The following is an 18159-nucleotide window of genomic DNA, read 5'->3' on the forward strand; positions in this document are numbered from 1 at the left end:
CCCAGGGTGTGAGCAGGTGGCTGTTAATTAGCTTGGCCACCTCTGACTGCTCTTGCTGGGCCTGTCCTTACAGCAAATCCATGCTTTCTGCAATTGCAAGGCGCTGCAGAGATTTCCCAATCCCCTTGTCAGGAGAGTGTCTGCAAGCGGTCCGTGATCTCTGTGGAGCTTAAACTGGATCTATCGGCACCACTACAAGATGACCAAAGCCATGGCTTTTCCTTTTGGTGCTGCTAGGGTGAGCGGCTGGGACATGGTGATCAGAGCATCTCCTAATCCCCAGGCGTTGTTGCCAGGGAATTTCCTGTGGCTCTCTACCAGCCACCCATGGGATCATGTGCTCTGGTCAACACCAGCACTCAGGTTCTAGCAGCTATCCGTAAGACGTATTTTGCACTCCCAGCTATAAAGGGAGAGGAGAGAATAGACCTGTTTTTCTGGGCTGACCAAGGGCAGAGGAGGATGGACTGTGTCTTCCTGCAGAGCTGCCAAGTGGGAGGAGAGTCTTCTTATTGCAGAGTGTCTCGAGGGAGACATCAGTTTTCAGAGCAAGATATAGAAGCAGGGAAGGTAAGTAATGACTGGAAGGAATCCAGATTTGAGAAGTATGGAGAAAGAGTTAAGCACATCTTTGATTTGATCCAGAAGTTTCTTCAGAAGATGCTCCAAGCAATCCCACTAGTGTTCTTCTGTGGCATTAGGTGGATTAGATCTTTTCCAGATCCAGCAGATTATTGTTCCCTGTTGGTTTCATTCTGAGAACAGCTCCATCTCTCAGTGCGTTACGTCTTTCCTCGAGCTCTTCCAGGAAGGAGAAGCAGGTGGTGGGTGTCAGAGCCATCTCCTCAGGGTGGGATGGGACTCGGAATGCAGGTGGAGTCTGGGCAGTGTGGTGACTGTCAGACGCGTGCTGTGCTCCTGTGTCATGCTGCTCCACATGAGACGGCTGGAATCTGGATACTGAGAGTCCGCAGGAAACTCCCGCACTGCTGTAAGTGGGGGTGAGTCCTTCTGAGGTAGGGTGTGGCCACAGAGAAAATTCCAGAAATAGGGGCAGAGTTAGAAAAGTGATAGACAGAATGGGGGATCTATCACAGGTATTGTCCCTGCCAGCCCTACAGAAGGTGAGAGCAGTAACGTTGTATCCCGAGAAGTCCCTGCTAGTTACATCAGTTCAGCTCCTTCTAAGAATTCAAGCCCGAGAGCATGTGATACTACAAAATAGGTGATTGCCCACCAAATCCACATTTGACTTGCACCACTTTCTTTGGGTTTTCTTTGAAAAATCCTCAGTGACCTGGTATATACATACTCTCAGAAAATCATTATAGTATACATGACTTTTTTTTAAAAAAAAACCGACACAAACCAAAACATTTTAATGAGTTTAGTGAGTTTTATTTCTCTGTTCTCTGTGCTTTATGTGAACAGTGGGAAAAAGCTGTTCAGTGAACGGTATGAACCCCCTGGCTGGTCAGGGTTGCCGAGGCATTGCTTCAGGCCGATGACAGGGCACTTGGGTGCTTTCTGGGGACAGCTGTGCTGATGCCATGTCTGCAGCGCTGAAGCCCTGCCGACGCTCACAAAGCACAGGCGAGCAGTGCTGAGCTTGTGCCTTCGAGCACGGTCCAGCTCCCGAAGAAAAGCTGTGCCAGCTGAAGCCTGGCTGCGCCAGGGACCTGTCACCTGTGCCAGGGGCTGGAGGGGGCACGGCTCTGCTGGCCACCATCACCTCTCCCCCACCCCTGACCAGCACCGTGTGCTGATACCACTTACAGCAGAGATCTGCCTCTTAGACGTAAGATTTTTTCTGGTGCGATAACTGCTTTCCAAGCCAATATATTTCTTAATGTTACCAGAAAGTTGCTAATACCATATGGCAAGGCTCTCTGTATTTTTGCAGGACAACAAACAAATTGTTGCTAGATGCCAGACTGCTCTGGCAGAGCTTTATCACTGATGCCTGCCAGCAGTAGCCTTTAGGGGATAGTAATAATTTGGGGTTGTTTACATTACAGCTTTAAAATAGGGGTTTTCTTGAAGCATGTGTGTGTTTAGTCAGGAAAGTTGGCTAAAAAAACTCTGACAGCATCAAAGAGTGAAGGCGCTCGCTATGGCCCATGCATGTGGTCTTGGCCCTTTATAGTACCTCTGGCCTGACAGGAGAAGGAATGTGTTGTGTTGCAGGAGCTCCAGGTGGCTCGGGGGGAGCCACCCTTTGTAGGACAGCAAGAGTTGCCCGGGTTAGGAGACACCAGGTGGGTTCTCCGAAGCTTTACCCATGTACCTGGAACAGCTGCTTCATCAGTTGACGTTGGTCAAGGCTGAGGTTGAGATCTCTTGAAAAGCTACCTTTGAAACACCGATGGTGGGAAACCAGTGCCTTGCTGTAAGGCCAGGGGTCCGCATTAGCCCAAGACAAGGAGACTCGAATGAGCTCTGAGCCTGACGCCTTTTGCGTGCCCCAGTCCTGCCTGGCATTTGGGTGCGAGTCCTCCCGGTACTGGGGTCTAGCCCGACAGCCAGGTGTGCCGCAGAGGTGTCAGGAGGTGCGTGGCAAGGGCAGAGGGGCACTCTGAGGTCTGCAGTTTGAAACCGATGTGGTAGATGAGGTGTTGGCCCTCCTCAGCTTGTGTATTTAAACCCACGCCTAACTGCATCTTGGATTTGGGGCAGAACTCTGAGTTTCACAGGGTTTTGACGCTTATCCAGGATTTTTGCTGGAGTTGCACAGTATTCAGGTTGCTTGAAAGGGGCTTGTAAAACCTAACAATTCCTGGGGCTGAATGCTGAATTTGCAACAAAAACACGACCAGAATTAGTGGGGTGTCGGGTTTAATAGCGTGCGTTCTGCGGATCTCTCTGTGACATGTTCAGCCATAAACTATTCTGACTTGGCATCTCATGTGAAAGCAAAACTTGACATGGCTTTTGCTGGATCCCACTCAGATCTCATTTTGAACTGTAGTCTGGTTCTTCATATAGAGTGGGATTGGTCCTTTTTTAAAGCCAACTGTTCCCAGGCTTTCACTCCCCTGTGAGTTCGTTTTAGTTTAAGTCATCTAAATAAACGCCTTCAGTGGAACCTGGAACCAAGCAACCTTGGACCCTGTCGTACTTTGAACAGGGACCTGATCCGAAACCAGCCTCAAGTATCTGAAAATCTTGAATCAGGGCCTGCAGGATTGCAAAGGTCTTAAAAGCAATGAGATGACAAAACCAGTTTTCTTTCGATTGAGCCATTAGAATCTTCTGCATTCACCTAATCAGGCTTTTTCCTGCGACCAGTGGAAAAAATATGAATTATTGTTCTGAAAACTTAGAAGCTGAGATTCTCGTGAAATTAAAAGCAGAAGTAGAAGCTAAAATCAGCCATCACCCTCCTCCACTCTCAGCCCCTAAATATCAAGAGGCTTTTGGTAACACTGCAGCCTTTCACAGCTGCTCCTTTCCCATTGCTGGGCAACCTGAAGCATCGCCTTGAAACTTTTGTGGGTGCTGGTGGAATTTGCATCATCTGGTTTGTTTGTTGCAGTTTCAAACCTTTACAGTGCTGGAAATATGTCAGAAGAATTCCCCGAGGGGAAGTGGCTAGGTGTGATGGTAGGGATCTTGTTATCACGCAGTCTCAGGGTATGTGGGCACAATCATTTGTCCTGTTACTTCTTGGTGGGTATAACGTGCTAAGAGCTGGCCAGACCCCATGGTGCACCTTCCCTAAGGGCTGCAGCAACCCTGTCCTCCGCTGTGGGTCTGTGGGCATGCAGGGAAGGGATGAGGTGTCAGCCGGAGGGGTACGGTGTGCTGGGTTTGCACGCCCGGCCAGCAGGAGCCCCGGTGCCACAGCTCCTATCCTTGAGCAGAGGCAACCGTCAGGCACTGAGTGTTACCCGGCTTTTCCAGGAATCCTCGTTCTGGATGGCACAACCGTGTCATGATTCCCAAGAAGCCATTTATAGCTGAGCCCAGTGAAACTACTTTCCAGTGTTTATTGTACTGAGGCTGCCTTGGCACAGAAGTGGATAGGCTCTGATTCTGCGGTGGTTCCTTCAAAATGGTAGGAGTTTGTGTGAGCTCACTGGACCTTTACAGCATTAATATTTGCTATGAGCAATGGGCCTTGTCCTGGTTCTGTATTTGTGGCAGTTTGTTTATAGCAGTGTTTGGCACAGCAGTTTCTCTGGAGGTGGGAAGGAGAGGGCAAAATGATGTAAATGTGGGTGATGAATTTTATGGAAGAAGTTTAGCTGGTTTGTGCTGGTGTGGGGTGGCAGGTGGCTGATCTTGGTATTGTAGGGAGAGTAGAGATCAGGTTGAAGCTTGGTGTGCAGAAGAGGGAGAGCAGGTTGGTGGGTGCTGACAAGCACTGAATGGCTGCAAGGCTTGGGAAGGAGAGATGGGAGAGTTTGCAGAGGGAATGGGGGTAGCCAGGGAGCACCGGCAGGGCTTGAGCTCACATGGCACAAGAGGTTGAGGAGGTGGGAGAAATATGCTTGTATGGAGAAGGCTCCTTTGCTTCACAAATGGTTAAAATTGCATCAATTCTTAGCCTATGCATGCAGGTAAGCTTGGCTGCCAAATCCCTGAAGGCTGGCTGAGCCAGAAGACTGGGCTGTTCAGGGCACTGAATGGAGAGAGGGGCTTGTGCCACCACGTAGGCATTTGCCAGTGTCTTCCCTTTGCTGACCAGTTGTTAGTGCTGTATGTACATTTTACCTGCATGTTCTGATAGATTTAGGTCCTGGGTTTCATAAATGGAGCACATCATTAAGCATATTTACACCCACAGTGGGCTGCTGGGATTTGTGTTCAGCTGTTTTGCCGGGCAGGACATTGACAGTGTTGGCTGGACGTCACCTAACATCTTATTAATGTGAATATTTAAGGTCTGTGCTACGTCCTTCTGTGCTATCTTCAGTTCTTGCAATCTTCTAAGCACCCCAGACGGATGCTGATCCTCTCAGGCCGAGCAAGGCCAGCAGGTTTTGCTTTAACCAAGCTGAGTAGAGGAGCTGTGCATGACATGAGCTGTGAATCCTGTGAGCAGGGCTTCCTCGGGTGGTGGTGGTAGCATCCGAGATGGGACTGGTGCTTCATACATTGTTTCATGGGCTAGGCCATGTGGTTAAGAGGTCGTCGTAGTCGTGTTTAAGCCATATATGAACATCTCCCGTTAACATAAGCTTGTCATCACAGACACAATGCTGTGTTTTCTCTAAAATAAAGCAAAAGGTCCCTTATCCTTTTATTTTAAAAAATTAATTACTGCATTGTATTTTTTTATGCTAGAGAGTCGCAGTTGCTCAGCTGAGGATGTGAGTGTTAGCCCTTTATCTCCAGGCTGTGCCTGGTCACCAGAGAGTGTAACAAGTTTATGGATTTCTTGTGATTCCTCTTTAGCGAACTTCATGTTTTCCTTTGGATATTCCTAAGAAGCACCAATTCTCTCCCAGACTGGAGCTTTGCAAAATCAAGGTTCATATTGCAGACCAAGCTTGTAAGCTTGATCTCTAAATCTTTTCCTTGTCCTATGGCTGGAAGCTGTATATCCCCTTCCAGGGAAAAAGTACCGCCTTTTCAAAGCTGCATGATAATTTAATTTAATTCTTTCTGTGTTCAGGGAGCAAGTGTCACCATACAGCTGCTAACATCCTATTGCCTGTGTTTCTTGGTGGCTGCAGCTGTGTGTCATGTTGGAGTATTTCTGTTCCTTAAGGTTAAATGTTAATTAAAATTATTGAGAGGGGATCCCTGAGCCCTGGTCATGACTCACCCTGTTTGGGTGGAGAGGGTGTGCTGTGTGTGTCTTGTGCTGGCAAGTGTCAAGTTGAATTTGATTGCTTTCCTCAGAGCATCTTATCTCCCAAGTGCAATTTTTGTTGGTCTGAGTGTCTCAAAGGTGAGGATGATGTTTCTTCTAAATGTTACTTTGCAAATACGCTGGTGTATTTAACTTGCAACAGGGAGCAAAGCAATGCAGCCTTGTCTTCCTCAAGTGGATGCAGCTGAGATGCACATTCATCATGCACATGCACATCCACACATCAGGTGGATCCTGCTCGTCAAGGACTGTTTCTACTTGACTCTTAATTAATTTTTGGAGATGAAGTGAGAACAGAGGCTAATTCTGAAGTAGACAGTAGCTCCAAACAGTAGCAAAAGATAGTCCACTTGACATGGCTGTTACAATACCGTTTTTAAGGTCAAAGAAAAGTAGATCTTGCTTAAATGCATTTTTGTTCTTGACTTTTTCTTACATTGCCTTTTAGGTACTTAAAGATATTAAGTTTTCCTAAGGGAGGACAAATCTCAAATGCCTTGTGTTGTATACAGATGGAGAAATTTGTCATTCACAGGTTCGAACAATTCTGGATGATCATTTTTTATGGATGGCACTTAATTTGATCATGGATTTATCTTTTTTTCTTAGTCATATAATTTGACATGAAAAGAACTAATGCCATCCTGCAGACAATCAATGAGCTTTCTTGGTCCTAAATTCCACTGTTTTAAACTTGCCCCAAGGAAACTGGTGTTACTACCAGAATGTCACCTGAATGAGATTGCACTTGTTTGAAACGATAACTTAAAAAGTCAGTGTGTAAGTTTGTTTAATGTATAAATCTGGGATTTACCAGACCTGCTATGGGTCAGCAACTGTTTTAGTCCTGTCTTCTTGCTCCACTCATTATCTAGACCTGATGTTTTAAACAAGATTAAAAAAAAAATTCCTACAGTGGCATAGGTCCCTATATAATGAATTTAAGCCTACAAGAAATACGCTGCTGCTCTTAATTGGCTTTTACGAAAGTTCAGGACTAGCCTGTGGAGTCTCGGTGGAGGCTGGAAATGACTGCTTGAGAAGAAAAAAACAGCAAACCCCGGCAGTGCGTTTGACCGACAGGCTGTGCTTTGTACAGGGGGGTAAACACCTCCCCGGCTCTCAGCGTGCTGAGCACCCAGAAGCATACGTGCAACTGGATCGGGTAGATGTGGGTAATGGTAGATGCCATGGATCTGCTCGGGTGTCACATCTGAAACCTGCCTGAGGTTTCAGATCTCCCCAAGCAGTAGCTTCCTATTGCAAGAAACCCGCAGTTTTGACTCCAATTAAGTTTTCCTAAATTTTCTACTGGTTGATATAAAGTTGATATAAAAAGCGATTGACATTTCTCATCATTAATAGTAAGTACATGTGGCTCCCTGGGATGCAGTTAGGAGTTTCTATTAACCAACTGTACATCTTCCCAGGTGAAGCCAACCTCTTTTGCTCTAATTAGGATATGTGCTGTCCTGCCGTTCTGTTGGGAATAAGCATGCCTGGGATGGAAGGAGCGGGTTAGGAGGCAGGTCCTGGCGTAACCTCAGCCTTGCTTGATTCATCCCTGCAAACATTCCACTTCTGTGTCCACCTGTTTATCCTGTAACAAAATGCTCCTCCAGGGCAGTGTGAGGGTTTCTGAATAGGTACTAGTTAGAAAAGTGGAATTTTTGAATGAAAGGTAGAAGGAAAGAAAAAAATTTAAACTGTTCCCTTCCTTCCTTGGCTGTTGCGGCTTGTGTGTGGCACTAACAGGGTCAGGTCTCTGCGAAGCCTATGTGTCCTAGCCCAGGCAGGCAAGCCTGTGCCCGTTTTGGCATGCTCTCAGGAGAGATGGGATGTACCCCCAGTGCCCGTGGGCAGGTGGGTGCAACCATGGGCAATGCTGCTTTGAAACTGGGCCTCTGAATGGAAATGTACCCTCTCTTCAGAGGTCTCCTCCGCACGGGTTTTGTGTTACTTCCCTGGCTTTGTGAATGCACTTAGATGTCCTGTATACATAATTAACCTCTCCGCTGTGCTGGCAGACACTTTTATTGAACTGCCCATCATGACTCCTAAGTATTTTCCTCGGAGGATTGTGCAGGTTCAGAGGCCAGAGAGCTAGAGGAAACGTGCATGAAGCTGAGTAACTCTTGGCAGTTATAGATGCGGCTTCCCTGATTTACAGCCCAGTCTAGGAGCAAGAATGTGCATTTGGGTCAAGAGGTGTCTCTGTGGTCAGGGTGCCTTGCCATAAATCCAGGATGCTGAGCATCAGGATGCTTATGACGGATCTGTCCTGATAATGCCCTGTGAGGTGCACGAGGATGGCTGGGTCCAGCTTACCGGCAGGCAGGGCGCTCACACCTGCTGTGCTGCGAGGGGGTTGTACCTCCCACAGCACTGCTGGGTCTGGCAGCTGTGGTACCCACCTCGGCGTCACGCTTCCTCACCTACCTGCAAACGGTGTGCGTGCGAAGGGGGAGAGGTGGCAGCACCAAAAGCTGTGACATTAACACAGCTCCTGCCGTACCTTCTTCCACTCAGGATTTTCCAAGCTGAGTGGAGTGAGTCTGGAGGAGGCTCTGAGCGTTGCCCATCTGACTTTGAGATGAGGTTGTGCAAAACCACAGGGAAGGGATATGCTTCCTGAAAATCTTATGTCACTAGGTACTTGCTGCATGAACAGCTCTGGGGCTTTATAAGTGTTAGCAGTGATGCAGCCCTTGGTCATCAGCTGGGGATGCTTCAGGAGTGGCTTACTGGGACTGCTGAGCCACAAGTCTCCTGAAAACCCAAGGCTTCCCTGCTGTCACTGCTCCAAAATTTAGGAAATACAGGGTAGGATTTCTTCCCTATGATGCTGTGTGTGAATCTAACGGTGCTAGTATTCGAGGGAAATTTTTAGCAGTCTTTGAAATAATAGCTGAGCTCAGTGGGCGTATCTCGCACCTGGGGGTGGCGTGAGATCCAGCACGGTGGGGCACCAGTGCTCAGGAACCCCCTCTGCCTATCCGTCTGTCTGTGGAGGGGGAGGGAGGGATGCGGAAAGGGTCCATTTTCCAGCTTTTTCCTTGGAAGAAACATGGGTGTGTACACCTCTATGGAACCTTTTGCTTGAGCGGCAGCTTTCCCTGCTCCAGGATTTTTAGGATGAGGGGCCTTGCTTTCCTTGCAAGAGGGAAGCACTCCCACTTGTAGGGAGGGCTGGTATTTCTACAATTTGACTTCTACCCTGGGGGGCTGAACTTGCAGAAAGGTGATAATTAGACAGGAGAGTCATCCCCCTCTCACTTGAAAGGTTGAATCTTGCTGCGCCCTGTGCCGAGCTGGCATTCCTGGGTCATCACAGACGTGTTTCGTACAGTTTGGTGTTTGTTATTATTTGCAGCACATCACCAGTGCATTCGGTCGCCTTACCCGGAGAGCTTCTAATGCGGCATCGTTTGAGGAGGGGGGGAAGTGTTTTAACATAAGCTTAGCTAACAACAGCTTAACACAGCATCGCTCATAGAGCTTAATTTGTGCCCTGATCTTTGCAAACAGAGAAACCTTTCAGCCTTGGAGGCATCTCTCCCCACACCGTGGTGTTACCCAAGCCGCTTGCGTGAGCTTATTGTTGCCGTAAAAGCCGAGTGAAGTTTGGATTTGCCGGTGCCCACTGAGCCAGATTTGTGAAGCATAAATGAGAAAACCTGCCCTGGCCTCCCTTTCCCATAAAAAGCTGCTCAGGTGGCTTAGTGTGGCAGGCTAATAGGGGGAAGGCGGAGGCGGTTGCTGCACCTGCTAATGCTTTGGCTCAGGCTGGTGGCACAGAGGCTGCCGCGAATTCCCCCTGAGCAGCAAGCTGTTAGTGGCAGGAATGCCTCGCTCGGAGGAGCGCTCCTGCTACGACAACAAAGAGCCCTTTGATCCTTTCCATTTGGAGAACTTAAAACGGGAAAGCCAAACTACAATAAGACCAAGTTGGGTCATAAAAAGGAGAGCAGGAGCACCAAAGCGCTCTGGAGTGTAATTGTAGAAGCAGCAAATGCTTTGGCACTTAATTCTGCTTTAGTGTCAGTTCAACATGTTTCACGTTTAATACTGGAGAGCCCGTTGCCAAATGCTCTGCACAAACAATCCGGTGCTGCTCCTTGGTAAGCTCAGGGCACTCGGAGAGCCCCTGGCTCCAGCGCAGCTCCGCTGCTGCTGGCTGCAGGGGGGATGGTGCTGGCCCCTGGTGTGTCAGCGGCTCCGTGCTCCAGGTACTCCTCTCTGGAGGGGGGGAGCCTTGGATGGCGGCTGCTGCCCTAACCCTGCTCCAGAAAGGGACTGGGACCGCTCAGGTCCACCCCCTTGTCACTGCGCAGCGGCTCGCTGTGCCTGGGGCTGGTTCCCAGCCTTTATTTCCAGGAGATGCTCAGCTGGAGCCAGTGCTTCATGCTGCTGCGGCTTACGGGCACGGCTGTGCTGCCCCTCGCCTCTGCGCAGACCTGGCTGATGCCCGAGGGGTTCCTCTGGAAGGTGGCGTTTAGATCAGGTATTTTATAAGGCATTTATCAGAAGTCTGGCTAACAGCTACCACCTCTTCCCACGGCTGCTAGGGGTGTGTTTAAACAAAAAATGCTCTGAATTATTTCTCTGCAAAGAACGGAGCAGCAAGTTGTCACCTCCATGGTGGCATGGCCTTGTCACACGGCCAGGCAGCAGCCCCCGGGGGCAAAATTGGTAATTCGGGGGTGGCTGGTTGCAGGTACGAGGAGGTGCTGACTTGAAGAAAGCCTGTGCCTTTTGCAGGAGCGAGGTTGTTCCTCTGCAGTGGGTCTTGCCCTGTTCTGAGCAGGGATCTTAGCTGGAGATGCTGCCTGTGGGATGGTGGTGAGCAAAACCAGGAGCATCTGGTCCTCCGAGCACGTGTGGGATGCTCTGGAGCTGCTCTGCAGGGCTGATGGAGATGAGGGGCTGGGTACAGGCCCTCCCCCATCACATGGCAGTGCCGTTGCACCAGGCTAAGCAGTTTTGCACAGCTCCAAGGCTTTTGAGAACTCTTCTTTATTTTAAAGAATCAGTTCAAAATATAAACCTCCATGTTTTGAAGGGCGAGCGCTCTGCAAGGTGCATCCTGACAGCTAAGCATGTGCAAAATGTGGCTTGGCACCATCTCCCGGCTGACGTCGGCGGCAGAAGGTACAGCCCTGTATCGGCGGCAAGCGTTTGCACCAGGAACTCCTGGGGAAGGGCGAGCAGGCGGCTGGAGCAGGGAGTGATGCTCGGCCAAAGCTGTGTGCTTTTTCTCTTCCCTCCTCCTCTCTTCGGAGGAGCCCTTGAGGGGGTGGGTGACAGACCCGATGAGTGTTTTGCTGGCATTTAAACAGGGACATGATTAGATCTTAAGTGATGGGCACCTAGTGAAAGCAAGGTGACACTCAAAAATTATTGAAACCCCTTATAAATTGCTTTTGTGCCTAATAGATTGCCATGGGTCCAGCTCTCCATGGTGTAGGTAATATGTGTGAGTGATTTATTCTATTGGGGATTGTAACAGATGCTGTAAAATCATCTTGTAAGTATGTGGGAAACATTTGTCTGTCTCTGACATGTCTTAGCATGTACAGGAATGCTCTGTTTGGGGAAGTGAGGTCCTTATCCTGATTTATCTCGAGGCACTTGTAAATGTTACTGTAATTTCATGTTATCAAATCATTTAGCTCTTCCTTTTCCAGAACGAAGTTATTTTATCTCATGCACCTTGTTTACTTCAAATTAGCCCTGAGGTTGGCCTGAAGTTGCACCTTGTTATTCCTCCACCTCCTGTCTTCGTCTTAGGCTCTGTCGGCAAATTTGAAGGTATAAGTAAATACTTTTCTGTTATTAATAGAATAACTTCCCCCTCCTACACACACATTTTCTTTTCATTCCAGTCTTCATTTTCCATGAGAAACTGACATTGCAGTACAAGCGGAAACCTCCCAAATTGCATGAAAAAGCCTTAATTCTCCTAGCAACAAGGTCAGGGCTCAAATCCAGGACCTTTCCACAAGCGTAGGGGAAACAGCCCTTCCAATTACCTGCTCCCCCTGCGGTACGGATCCGGTCGGTTCATCAGCACCTGGGTTTGGGTGGATTTGAAACTCAGCCATGGTATTGTTTAAAAATTCTCCATTCACTGGGGAAGGGTTTGTAGTGGGCTGAGCCCTGAGAAACCTGGGGTCGGTTTTATGGCTTCCCATTGAAACCTGGTGGAACCCCGTGGTGTCGACTGATTTTCCCCATCCCCACTCATGTGGCTTTGATCAAACCCAAGGCTTGGAGAACAACCGCCCCCCCCCCGGAACTGGAACCGTTGAGCTTTGCCCGGTTCTGCCATTCATTAAAGCATTTGTGAGCTTCCAGTTGTACATGATAAAATTAGGACCTTTGTGCCTAGCCCGGGATGGAGATTGCTGGTCCTGGGGCAGAGCTGGCTGTGCCCCCATGTAGGGGGCACATATGGGGAACATGGATCCTGGATTAACATGATTGATGCAGAAGTTGCCATGTTCTCCCATGCCATCTTAATAAGACCTACCCGTGGTAACGAAACCCTTCAGGCAGGATGGTGTATTAATGATTTTGGGGTAAACATCACATTTCATTGCACGGATTGAACTGAAGCTCTGCTAAAGGTATCAAGCCAGGGATGGCTGGCTGGTCCTGGAGGCTGGCGATGACAAAGTTTTTCCACTGTTGTTGCCTGTGTGACTCTGGCTTGGGTTGTCATGCCTGATGGTTCCTACCTCGCAGCTCTGTTTGTATCTCATATGTGGTTATTCAGGGATCAGAGGTGGGGGGGAGCCTGGGCCAGCTCAGCCCAAGGGAGCTCCCCCGTGCCCCATGGTCCCCTGCCCTTCCCACAAACTGCAGTGGACCCCGCTGTGATTGTGCAGGACATTTTGGGAAGGCTTCTCAGCCGGAGCAGGCTGACCTGGCCGTGGGGAGGGGGCGGTAAGTGTGTGGGGCTGCCATGCTCAGCAGAGCCCCTGCGCAGAGCCACTGCAGCCCGGGGGACCGACTGTCGCCGCAGGTGCTGTGCTGGTTGCGCTGCTGCACCTCTCCTGTCCCCCCAGACAGGGTGGGTGAAATGGCTGGGGGCTGAGGGGGCTGCTGCCATTTAGATGGGATAGGGAGACTTTAATGGCAAGTGTAGCAGCAAGCATGGGCCTGCAGTATTGAAAAACTAGTTGGATTGGACTAATACTGTGATGGAAATCCTTCCTCTGGCTTTGCTGAGCATTAGATTAAGTCCTGTATGGTGGTCCATACTGTGCATATCCCTGTCAGGAATCCATATAACACCCAGAGCTGAGACAACATCCAGGGCTGAAGTGCACCTGTATCTATTCCCTGCTATCTTTTGATCTATCTAAACCAAAGTGCCGATGCACACAACGACACGTGGCATTCTAGGTGCAGGACCAGTAACTCAGTAGTTAAAGGGCAAAACACGTTTTCTGGCAGAAGATCATAGGTGAGAAGATTTTCCTCTGTGCTGAAGGACCTAAAGATGCTGTTGTGTGATGCTGCAACTCCCTCCGGTGTGGTGTGTGCTGTGTAAATTAGAGTCCTGAATCCAGCCTGAGATCCACATGCTGCCATGTTCGAAGTCTGGTTCTGGATCTTGGTTAGTTTGGATCTCCAGGCTGAGGTGAACCCTGATTGCCAAAATCTCGAAGCAGCAGCTGCCTCGGGCAGGGAGTCCCGGCAGGGCGGGTGCTGTGCTACAGGGTGGCTGAGGAGCGGTGCTCATGCTCAGGAGCTTCTGCCCTCCAGTTCTGTGCTAATCCTGGTTTCCTTTGCGAGGAGGAAAGCAGTTTAGGGACATGGCTTCCTCAGCTGGGTCATTGAGCTTTGGGTGGCTGCTTTTAGGCTGAGATGGAAAGGTTGGATAAGGCGAAGGACCGTGTCACCTCTGCTGCCAGAAACAAAACCCTCTTCCAAACGAAATCCTGTCCTGGGAGTGCAGAGGTGTAGGATCAGGCACTTGTGTCCCCCTCCACCCCTGGCAGCGGAGCTGGGGTGGGTCCGGTGGTTGAGAACGCTGCTGCAGCATAGTCCTCCAGCTACAGGCGCGTTGGGATGCCAGTGGGATGCTGTCCCATCCGGGGAGCCACTCTGGTGTGGGAATGGTGCTTTCCCTGCTGGTGTTGCTCCGGGATGCAAGTCGGAGCCAAGGCCGGGGTGTGCGATGTGGTTCCGAAAGAACTGCTGCCCTTGGGGCTTGCCAGGGTCCCGGGGCTGGAGCAGAGTCAGGGGGCTCGGTGCCTCCTGCATCCCTCTGCCCATCCCCAGAGCTCCATGCGTGCTTTATTTGCCAGGTGTTGCACCCGGGATGTGGTGGGGGAGAGTTTGCAAAGCCCTGGGAAGGGTTAGACTAAGACTTGTAATGGTTTTAGTGGGATTTGGGTAGTTATGGATGCAAGCCCATAAGGTATTTTGGAAAACAAAAGTGAGCGGCAGAAAAGAGAAACACTGTTGTTTGGCCCATATGGGATTCTGGGGTTTTTTGTTTTTTTCTGATTAAGTATGATGTTTCCCTGGCACAAATTCAATTCATCCTCCTTTCTTAATGGAAAAAGCAAAGCTAAATGTCTTGCTTTGCTTGCAATTGAAGGAACGGAACTGGATAAACTTAACTGTTGTCTTTGAAAAATCTTTCTCTCCTTGGATAGGAGTGTTTTAAAAAAAATGAAATGATGACCTCATGCTTTCATGCTTTTTTTTTTTATTATTATTCATGTCTATTTCAGCTGATGTTTGTTACAGCTCATATTAACAAAGTTTGAACCAAAAACAAGGTCCAGATGTGATGATTTTACTTATGCCAAATTGGGTTTTGGTCACTGAGCTTGCATTTGAATAATGAATTTTTATTTTTCTCCCCCCCCCCCCCCGCCCTTTTCAGCCTGATGGCACCAGCAAGGAGTGTGTCTTCATTGAAAAAGTCCTAGAAAACAACTATACGGCACTGATGTCAGCAAAATATTCAGGCTGGTATGTTGGATTCACCAAAAAAGGGAGGCCACGGAAAGGGCCCAAGACCCGGGAAAACCAGCAAGATGTACATTTTATGAAGAGGTACCCAAAGGGGCAAGTGGAGATACAGAAACCTTTCAAGTACACAACAGTCACCAAGAGGACTAAGAGAATACGACCCACCAACCCCAGTTAAAAATAGACAAAAACAGTGTCACAGTAATAAACCACGAAAAGAAAAAAAAAAAAAAAGAAAAAAAAAAACTGCACCAGAGGAATATTTTTACATTAAAAATAAGGAAGAAGCTCTATTTTTGTACATTGTGTTTAAAAAAAAATAAAAATAAAAAAAATTAATAAAAGACTAGATGGCAAACGCTGGGGAAAAGCTGTTAGGGATTTATTGTGACTTGAAAAACAAAATGAACTGCTCTATTTAAATTGACTTCTTGTTGTTGATGACACACAGGTGCTTATTTCGCTTTTTTGGAAAGGACAACTTTTCAAGCATATCCCCAGAGGAAAAAAAAAAAAAGGTAATTATTAAAAATAAATAAATAAAACCAAAGAAAACCAAAGTTCTTTCCCAAAGTTACTGAGACCCTGCCCCGAAAAGTGCCGGTTTTGCAGTAATTATTTATTGTCTGCTGCACACCGGCCCAAGACAAGATGGTGTGTGCTGCAGTGATTGAGTTTCCGTGGAGTTCTCGACGCATCGATCTTCTGTAACCTTTCTGACGACATAAGGTGTCACGGCTCCGTGATCCTGCATTATGCTCAGTTCTGGAGAATGCTGCTAAATACATTCAAGTGACTACCAGATGACCTAGTACACCAATGATAAGGGAATATTTTAAAACCAGCTATATTATATATATTATATATATATAAGCTATTTATTTCACCTCTCTGTATATTGCAGTTCCATGAACCAAGTATTACTGCCTCAACAATTAAAAAAATTATTTAAAACACATGTACTTATTTTTGCTGTTCACACTTATTTCCCCTCCCTGAGCAGTGATTTTTTAATGCATATTTATCTTTTATGTGAGGGCAGCAGGATATGTTTGGGGTAGTTTCCCCAATGTAGACTTTGTTGCTAATTTTGTAATTCCTCCTTTTCCTTAATACCTCCTTCCTTTTCCTCCCTTGTTGTTCCCCCAAGGAAGAAATCTTGTGTGGGGTGATGATGGGCTGAGAGTGGGACAATCCTCGCTGGCATTTTTCAGGAGCAGGAGTTAAATTTGATATTTTTCAGTCCAACGAATACTTCTTAGAGCTTTGGCCAAGCAGAAGGCTTTCCAAAACTGGAATATTAACGTTTGACCTGATAACATGTATTTACGTGTGGCTTGTGTTTCCTTCACTGGAGGTTGTTGAGAGGGACTACTTGTTTCAGCTGTTGAATTCTGTATTGTATGTTTTAGTTCTCCAAGCCGTCAGTGACCCGCTGTGGCGGTTGGGGCAGCCAGCTCACTCCCAGGTGCTTTGCATAGGATGCGGATGATGTAAAGCCCTGCACAGATGCGAGGTGGGAACCTGTATATACAGACCGACCCACACCGTGGAGGGGGCGAGATGGTGTCAAACAGAAAGTGGGAAAAAGAAGCCAGATGAAACAACTGACCTCAGATTGTAGTGGAAAGGACAACTGAGCCCCAAGTGGAGCTTTAGGGAGAAGCTCGCTTGGCTTTTTCCTCCTCTCCGTGTGCAGACATTGCTACACCCCTGTTCCAGCCAGGGCTGAAAATGCTCAAAGCCACCAAGAAAGCTTTTTCTTGTTAATCAGAAGAACAACTCTCCCCAGAACAAGCTTTCTCAAGATAACTTTGAGAGCTGCAGCCAATTCCTGCAGATCAAAGCTGTTTGGGAGATGGCGCAGATAAGCATGCAAGCTTGAGGATGCTTATCTGAACCAATCTCCAAACCTCGCAAGCCTAGAGAAAAATGAACAATGCTATGCAGGGTCACTCCGGAAAGCTGGGCAGCCTTACCGGTGATGCCTTCACCCCAGCTGAGCACAGGTGGTCACTGGAGCAGTGAGTATCCTGGGAGCTGCCCTCCTGGTGCACCAGCGGACCAGCAGGGAAGCGGGCCCTGATGGTGTGGTGGTGGAATTGGTTGGTGGGGGCTGGCAGGCTTTGCCAGCTTTGCCTTCAGATTGATTCATGTGGGAGAGATTTGGGGAAAGTTCAGAGGAGCACTGGGGGTGGAGGACTGGGAGCGGCTGGAGATTTGCTGCGTTAGTGCCTCTGAGAGGAGAAACCCAGTTGATTTCCAGAGCGAGAAAGGATTTATGGGTGCCTTTTTCCTCCTTGAAACATCGCCATGGCCCATGGCACTGATGGTTTCACTGTCAGAACGACAGCGTTTGTTTGCCATGAGGAAATTCGAAGGGATGGGGGCGGCAAATGCTGGAGAAGGCTGGGCAGAAGGGATCTCCTGTGAGGCCGAGAGCAACCGGGGGGGATCTGCCCGCCGTCCTGCAGTGCCCGCTGTGTTTGGAGACCAGCACGTGGGAGCTGGGGCCGTGCAATCTGGCACTTGTGCCATTGGTTTACAAGAGTATTTCCTGGGCAGCAGTGAGGTGGGTTCCTCAGGCTGTGAAAAGTCAGGGTGGCAAGGCACTACGGTGCTCACCCAGTTAGGTGCCGTCGGAGGGGTGTGTGGGCTGAGGACACAGTGTTGAGTACCTGTGTTTGAACCTCTGCTCTTCAGGCTTTATTAATAACAACAAAAGCAGGGGGAAAGGCACAAAGAGTTCACACGGTTCCCTTCAGAGCACCTTTATGTGGGGGGCAAAAGGGTGCTCTGGGGAGGAGATGTTCAAGAAACGAACAGGCATAGGGGCTATGCATCACGTGCCCCATGGTGGCCACCGCCTCGTGCTTGCCAGCGGGCATGTGGTGTTTCTGTGCCCAGAGTGTGCTTGGTGGTTAGGCCAGATGTTGCAAGTCATTGTCAACAGCCCGGTGGGATGGGTCCCTCCGCTGACCTCCAGGCTCACCAGAAGCTTGGCTGCGGTGTTTAACATTTCTTCCTTTCAGAAAGTCTTCGGGCTCCCTGAATATGAGCTGAGATTCCCCGTGTAGGCTATTACATTTGGTTTACTTTATAATTGAAAATTGTTAATGAGGATTTAATTACTATTGTGGAAATAACCTCAAGAGCAAGGGGTGTAACGCTAGGTGATTGCTTGAAGCAACTGATGGCATTACTCTGTGTGTGTAGCTCTGGGTGGGCACACTTTAAACAAAATGCGCTACTTAATTGGATTTAATGAAAGCATATTGTAGCTACCGTTTCAGAAATAGTGCTAGATTTGTAGCAATGTTTTCATAGCTGGGATCAGATAGCGG

The 18159-nt window shown here is 48.5% G+C and overlaps 1 protein-coding gene across 1 annotated transcript in view; it reads left to right on the plus strand.

The window, feature by feature from the left end:
• The window catches only part of FGF18 (fibroblast growth factor 18), a 73045-nt gene extending 58017 nt beyond the window's left edge, over window positions 1–15028 (plus strand). Inside the window, exon 5 of the mRNA XM_040605191.1 lies at window positions 14727–15028. Within this exon, the coding sequence (XP_040461125.1) occupies window positions 14727–14993 (267 nt within the window). The 3' untranslated portion in view covers window positions 14994–15028. The remainder of the gene's footprint in view (window positions 1–14726) is intronic.
• The last annotated feature ends 3131 nt before the right edge of the window (window positions 15029–18159 follow it).

Source organism: Falco naumanni, chromosome 8 (assembly GCF_017639655.2).
Source record: "Falco naumanni isolate bFalNau1 chromosome 8, bFalNau1.pat, whole genome shotgun sequence".
In the NCBI taxonomy this organism is placed as follows: Eukaryota; Metazoa; Chordata; class Aves; order Falconiformes; family Falconidae; genus Falco; species Falco naumanni.